The sequence below is a fragment of the Eleginops maclovinus genome, chromosome 2 (assembly GCF_036324505.1).
Source record: "Eleginops maclovinus isolate JMC-PN-2008 ecotype Puerto Natales chromosome 2, JC_Emac_rtc_rv5, whole genome shotgun sequence".
Classification (NCBI taxonomy): Eukaryota; Metazoa; Chordata; class Actinopteri; order Perciformes; family Eleginopidae; genus Eleginops; species Eleginops maclovinus.
Genome location: NC_086350.1, coordinates 27,350,771 through 27,358,358, shown reverse-complemented (window position 1 = coordinate 27,358,358; position 7,588 = coordinate 27,350,771). Strand labels below are relative to the sequence as shown.

At 44.2% G+C, this 7,588-nt stretch overlaps 1 protein-coding gene across 6 annotated transcripts in view; it reads right to left on the bottom strand.

The window, feature by feature from the left end:
• Positions 1-1,931: 1,931 nt before the first annotated feature.
• bmal1a (basic helix-loop-helix ARNT like 1a) overlaps positions 1,932-7,588 on the bottom strand; it is a 28,885-nt gene continuing 23,228 nt past the window's right edge. For 5 of the 6 annotated variants that reach the window (XM_063901237.1, XM_063901220.1, XM_063901252.1 and 2 more), the window contains 7 exons: positions 6,970-7,076; positions 6,741-6,891; positions 6,576-6,655; positions 5,242-5,353; positions 4,731-4,824; positions 4,218-4,311; positions 1,932-4,041 (listed from right to left, as the gene is read on the bottom strand). In XM_063901237.1, coding sequence (XP_063757307.1) covers positions 3,884-4,041; positions 4,218-4,311; positions 4,731-4,824; positions 5,242-5,353; positions 6,576-6,655; positions 6,741-6,891; positions 6,970-7,076 — 796 coding nt within the window. In that variant the 3' untranslated portion in view covers positions 1,932-3,883. The remainder of the gene's footprint in view (positions 4,042-4,217; positions 4,312-4,730; positions 4,825-5,241; positions 5,354-6,575; positions 6,656-6,740; positions 6,892-6,969; positions 7,077-7,588) is intronic. The other variant, XM_063901245.1, reaches the window with a different exon arrangement.

The window sequence follows — 7,588 nt, the reverse complement described above, 5'->3', positions numbered from 1 at the left end:
AGGACTCTTTAAAGTAGAGACTCTACATATTGATATACACCTGAACATCAGCAGGAGAGGACTCTTTAAAGTAGAGACAGTTATGGATAAAAAAAAAAAAACACTTTTATCGGGTTTTGGAAAAATGTTGAAATGACATCACCTTTATTACATGTCTTCCGTATGATTGTATTTGACTTGTGAAATTCAGATATTCCTCTCTTTGAGTTAGACATAACCTGACTGTGCACCTCCTGAGTTGCAGCCATTTCTTTTATTACACATGATGACAAATAATATATGATTTCCAATATGTGTCCTCTCATGTATCAGCGACCGCTCTGAGATTGGTCTTGACTTTAAAAAGTCATCGGTGATCGATGGTGGGTGTCTGGTGATGTGATCTCAGTGGAATCACATAAGGAAGAGTCTTGGTATCTAACAGCTGGGCCATCAGCAAAGAACACATCCTGGGAGTTCTGGAGCTCCTTCGTATAATAACGCTGTATTATACACACGAGTAACCACAGAACAAATAATTATTTGCTGTTACATAAGAGTGGTAAAAAGACAAAACACTCAGCAGTGTTTCTGAAGTTGGTCAAACTGCAGAACCAATTCAACATTTTCAGTTTAATTTTTAAACTAACACAGGAGGTTTTCTGAAGGTTTGGCAACAGATGCAAAAATGTCCAACTTCTTGAGATGACCTTACTCTGGGATGGAGATGAAATATGTAGTTAATAGTACACTGAATAGTGTTTTGTGTCACACAATGAGACGGCAGATGAGCTTCTGGAGCTCTGATCACTCAGTCTTAGTGCAGAGTGTCGCACTGACCTCTTTAATCAGCAGGCTGGTGAAGCAGTGCTATGTTCCTCATCCTCTGTGCAGGCTGCCGGGCGCTGGATGGCAACATCATGTAAAAATACCACGGGCTGCTCTGATTGGCTGAGAGAGCATCAGGTGTAAATGATGACTGTGCACCCTTACACTGCATAATTACTGTCGCTACACACCTTACACTTTATAAAGTATCCCATAACTTAATATTTAGAGTGCAGGAAAGTAAATATTCTGAATTTCGAAGTTGATTTTTAAAGACATATTGTTGAGCTAAAGAGGTATCATACAATTTATATTCTTGAGTTAAGTGGTAATGAGAACCATAAAGCCAAAATAATCAATCCATTCAATGTCGTGAATCTTTCAATCACAAATGCAATATCAGTCAATAAGTCAGTGTTTTGAAATTGTGCCACCCTGATGTGTGTTGTTTTAAACCTTTAGACTATTTTATTAATTGAAAGGTGTCCTTGGGTGCTTTGAAAGGCACCTCTAAATAACATTTATTATTATTATTAAAGACAAAATGACAGAAACAAATTATTTTATTTTAAAAATATTTCACTGCTGATACATACAATACACTCATCATACTCATATATATTTGCATAAAGTATACTCTTAACATGATAATATTTAAAGATTTGATACATTATTGTCAGATGGGGGGGGGGGGGGGGGTATATCAACAGAGGGAGCACTGTGTTGTAGTGTGTTGTAAAAACATTGAAACAGAAAAAACACAGAACAGATGGAGACCTGCCAGCTGCTGCCTGATTGGAGGACAGGAGGGGGCGGGGCCTGAGCTCAGCAGGTGACCGCCCTGTTTGATCACCTGTCACACACACACACACACACACACACACACACACACACACACACACACACACACACACACACACACACACACACACACACACACACACACACACACACACACACACACACACACACACACACACACACACACACACACACACACACACACACACACACACACACACACACACACACACACACACACACACACACACACACACACACACACACACACACACACACACACACACACACACACACACACACACACACACACACACACACACACACACACACACACACACACACACACACACACACACACACACACACAATTATCGTTCTCAATCAAGAGCTTTTTAATTGTAAATCTAAATGTGTCTTTATATTTGAGAATCACTGTCAGATATACGACAAATACATAGATAAAAAATCCCTGTTGAACATTATTAATATAATCAGGGGGAGGGCCACACTGGAAACACATTTTCACACATGCATTTTGGACATTAAATCATTCCAACTGTCTCTGGACAGGCAGGACGTCTCCACATGTCCTCCTCACATTACACTCTGACAGCAGGTGTGTGTAGCAGACAGCTGGCAGGTAGAGAGGTTGTGTTAGATAATCATGGAGGATATAAGAACTCCTCCTGACCCCGGGGCAGCACATAACCCCATTACAAAGTCTCCCTGTCTCGAGGACATGTCTCTGCTAGGTAGTTTGAATGTAGTTGCAGTACTGCTGTGTGTGTGTGTGTGTGTGTGTGTGTGTGTGTGTGTGTGTGTTAGTGCTGAACAGATATTTCATCCTGTAAATATCTGCCATTAATTGACTTGGAGGTATTTAGGGCAGGGCTGTTCATTTTTCAGGGCTAAACGCTGTCCGAGGTACTGAGGGGGAAACGTTACGTCGAGTTTGAAATATTCAGATCACTAAGGCAAAGAAATACTTCCATCTTATCCAGAGTCAGTGCTTCATGTGGTTCTGCTGTGATGGGAGGAGGAATGGGTGGAGACCCTGTGACCAGACCACCTGTGTGAGGTGCAGAGCGGGGGAACCTGCCCCCCCCAACAAGCTCTTCACCCAAGTCTGGTTCTGTGTTGTTTAGCAGTCAGAGCAGACTCTTCAAGGTTTGGAATGAACAGAGCAGGTCTTCACAGGTCTGCACCCCTCTGCTGACGGACCTGGGTCCACATCATACTCAGGGTAATGGTTTTTGTCCTGGATCTGATCAGACTGAGCTTTATCACATTTGCAGGTGTCCTCTGTTATCAGTCAGAATCTCTGTGGGGAGTGTCCAGTGTTGAGTGTGTGAGAGTGGCTCTGAGTGTCTCACGATGGACAGAAATCCTGGGTTCTGAGAGGATCAGGCCCAGCGTGTTAGCTGCTGCTGCCTGATGCTAATAGTTTGAGGTGTCCCACTGGGTCACTACTGAGGGCCTCCTTTATTTGGGACTCGTGAAGACCTGTAATGAGCTTAAGGAGTATTATTTTTTGACAACATTAAAATGTGTAACTTCTGTATCAGAATACAGTCTTGTGGGAACAGATTTAGTGAGGAGGAGCTGTAGAGTGACTTTTAGAAAACATAACGTTGGTGTTGGTTTAGGAAACAGCAGGAAGCTGAGTGTTCTTGAAAGGAGCTGAACAGAGTGTGGAGTCGTGGTGTGGGAATAAAGTCTCTAGCATCAGGTGAATCTGTGTGTGTGTGTCAGTCGGTACAACACATGTTTGGGGGGGTGCACCTTAGCCGTGTGTGTACGGCATCAACCCCCCCCCCCCCGCCCCACAACAAACTTCAGCCAGCGTTAGTCGACGCCTCAGAGTCCTGTGTTGGTGTGGAGGGGGCTGACAGTGAAGGGGCCCAGAGCCATAGTGAGACAGAGTCCAGTCCTTCATGTTAGCAGCGGGTCCTGTACCTAGAGATCTCCCCCCCACGGCTGAAACAGTGTGCAGACCCTAACACTGTAGAAATCATCTTAACCTTTGGGAGGATTTCTGTATAATAACAGTCCCCCCTACAGGGAATGATGAACAAAAGAGTAGGTGTGATCTGTCCGGACTGAAGGACCCCCCTGTAGTCCTGCAGCCTCTCTACTGGATGATATATCTGTTAGATGATGTCTCTGCGGGGGGGAGTCGGGGACGGGGAACAGTCAGACTTCACCCTGACTGAACTCTCTCACCACGGCTCTGCTGACAGAGTCCCCGCCTCCTCCTCTCCACCCAGCTTCCTCACAAAGGCCAGGGCAGGTCGCTGAAGTCCACGGGCCCCCCCAGCCCGGCATCGGCCTCCAGCAGGGACATGATGACCGCCATGGCCGCCTCGTCGTTGCTGGGGCTGCTGGAGCCCGGCTCGTCCATGATGTCTATACTCAGGTGGGAGTTGTCACCTAAACAGAAGGGGGGGAGTCAGAGAGAAATCCACCAAAACAAACACAGCACAGAGACGAGTGTGTGTGTGTGTGTGTGTGTGTGTGTGTGTGTGTGTGTGTGTGTGTGTGTGTGTGTGTGTGTGTGTGTGTGTGTGTGTGTGTGTGTGTGTGTGTGTGTGTGTGTGTGAACTCACTCATGATGGACTGGTTGGAGTAGGGGTAGCCCACCGAGTCAGGTCCAGGAAGGATCCCTGTGTTTGGCAGGTCAGGTGTCCCACCGTTCTGAATCTATAAACACACACATATCAGTTTACTGTGACACCACTGTGAGGTAAAAAGCTAACGTTGGGCTATAAAGGAACTACAGCATGGTCACATGACTTCACCTCACCACTTCTAAGATAAATTGTTGCATGTTGACATTTATTCGTCTCATGTAGACACTTATTAGGAACCGCTGTTTTTAACTCCACCAGTGGGGTATTTACTGATGTATTTTAAGTTGTAGTACAAAATGTTAAAATGTCTTCAGCTTGTGTTAACCACAGACCGTACATTTTTGGCATCGAACCAAAAATAGGTACATTTTGAGAAAGGGAACAGGACTTGCTAGAATGCTGACTCAGGTGTTAGGACTCACGCCTGCACCACCCCATTAGGAAGGATTCAGATCAACAATATGAAGTGTCTGTTTATGTGTTGGTTACCTTCTTGCCCCCTGGGGAGCAGGTGTCAGGCGGGGGGGTGCTGGTGATGTTCAGAGGGCTGGAGCCACAGCTGGAGGGGGAGGAGCCTCGGATCCTGACAGGGACACACATGGTTGCATGATTCTGAAATACACTTCTCACTCCCTCATCAGACACAGGTGGAAATATCCAGACCCTACATTCAGCTGGAAGCGTTGTCATGACGATAACTAGATATTGCCCGTATCAGCATAATTTTAGCACCACAGCAGCTGTCTGACTCAGCATTATTTAGGAATATTCGACACTCATTGGGGGGCCAGCAGTCTCTTTTTACACTCTGACTGTTATTTGAAATGATTTCATACATAAAATGTTTTTTTTAAAAGGTGCGCTTTCTATGTCATACGAGTTTTCTCCCCTTAATTTGTGATGCCATAATGTGTGTGTGTGTGTGTTGCCTCCACCTTAATCTACATTAAATTCAGACGGGGGACCCATTCTCAACCAGCTTTCATTCTGTCTCTCTCACCTCTGGATCTCCATCACCTCCTCTGCAATCATGCGTCCTATTTTCCCGGCTCCTGCTCTTGTCCCCCCGGGGATGCCAGGCACCGTCTGCAGCGCCCGCCTCCCTCCACCTGCTAGCCAACAGGAGAAGGAGGATTGAAAAGGATTCATAATACAGATCAGAGAAAACAAACACATGCAGGAAAATATTCACATTCCCAACTTTATCACAACAAGAGGTGTTAATCTGTGGAACCACTGAAATGCTGAGCTGAAATACTGAGCAACTTTATTTACGCTAAAAAATATAGAGACCAAATTTGAAATGGTTATGAGCAGGGCCGAGGATTTCTGGATTATTTTGCTCTGCCTGTTCAGATTATTTGAATATTGTTTTGATTTGTACAAAGAGATGATATTTAAATGTTTCTAAACGAGTCAAATATCACGACCGCTGACGGCTATGAACTGAACTTTGATTTCGATTAGCAATGTTTGCTAGAGGGGGTAGGACCAGAAACGTTTTTATGCTTCTTCTTGCCGCTTTTGAACACGAAGGAAAACTACTTTATTATTATTTGTAAAAATCTTTGTTAAGATGTTCAATAAATTGACTAATAATAAAGGGGTGTCAATTCTATTAGGGTCAGGGGCCACATAGAGCGGGACCAGTCCAATCACAGCATAATATCCTACACTATAAATAACCCCCGACTGTCCACTTTGATTTAGAGCTAAAAAGTACATTGTGAACATTTTATGAACTATCTTTTTGCAAAACAACCTGAAATCTCTTCAGAAAAATAAGTGCAATCTCAACACTTTCATGCCTCAGTTTATCATTTACACATTAAAACTCAAAGGCGGAAAGCATTTAGTCACCGCTGTCCGGAGCGTAACAATATACTATCTTATTTTATGATCAAAACTTGGCAAGATTTATACGTTAACCTTTTATGCTCTTAACCTTTTTTTATTTTATCTTTTTAAAACTCAGCTCCCTAGTTTGATTTTATTTCATTTTAGTTTTATAACATAGCATTTTGAAGCACCTTGAGATAACGTTGTTTTTAAAGTGTGCTATAGAAATACAATGTATTATTATTAAGATCTAGAAATGATTTTACATTAATTTCCACATCTGTGTTATCCGACACACCACCGTGCAAACTGAAGATAGAACTATTCGGAAGGGTAAGTTATCTCCTGCCTTGTAAATGTATTTAATGTATACATACTAAATACATTCAAGTGCAGTTACTGTCTTCTCTTTCATGTTTGCACCATGTCTGTCATCACTGGCATAGATTGTGGTTGCTGTTGTGATGGTGTGATTGTTTGGAGGAGTGTGTGTACCCTCTGAGGTGAGAACACTGTCCATGCTCTGAGGGGAGGCAGCAGACTGAGGGTAGTCCGGTCCCTCCATCATAGGACACCTGCACACACAAACATGTAATGTAATACACATGTAATAAAGCTGAGGACACGCTCCGTCAGTTTCAGAGGGGTGGGTCTACTTACGACACGACGGTGTTGGTGGAGACGATGTACTCCACCTCCTTGGTCCAGGGGTTCATGAAGCTGAACCAGCGGCTCCTCAGCGTGATGAAGGAGCCGTCTTTGATCTTGAACTTGTAGCAGTTGGTGTTGATCTTCTCTCTCATCTGCAGCACTGTGGACACAGAACACATGTTGAAGAGCTCCGACACGTCTTTATTAACGTCTGAAGCTATCTCTCCCTCCCACACACCCTGTCTGTGACACTCTGCCAGGTGTCCAATGTCGTCCTGGTGGAAATACTCATAGAAGGAGGTTCCCAGCAGCTCCTGGGGGAGATAGGCCAGGATGGCTGTGGCTCTGCAGGGACACAGATAGAGAGAACTGGTGTTACAGAGGGTTAACATGCATCTCTCAAAGGTCCCCTATTATGAAAATGCACTTTTTGATGTCCTTTTATACATACATATGTGTCCCCGGTGTGTGATGAGACTGACAAAGAGTCAGAAAATACAACCCTCTTTTCCTCCTTATCCACATCTCTAAAAACGGGGGTACAAACGAGCTGATCCAGATTTGCTGTCCTTATGAGGTATTAAGGAACATGTGGGCTGGCTTTACATTGAACTCCTGGCCACATCCCGCCCACGTGACACGTCCCAACCTATCGTCCCCCATATACAGTCGGCTAGCTGAATCCCCCCCCAGCTGTGTGTGTTCAGCAGGATGTCTGCAGGAGGGACTTAGAGTAAAGTTGTATATATAATACATATAATGTCTCTGTTCTAGTGGTAAACACTGAGAAAGAACAAGCTATGTGCTGTATCAGAAACAATGCGCCACATGTTCTGGAAGTATTATGGTCTGTGTTT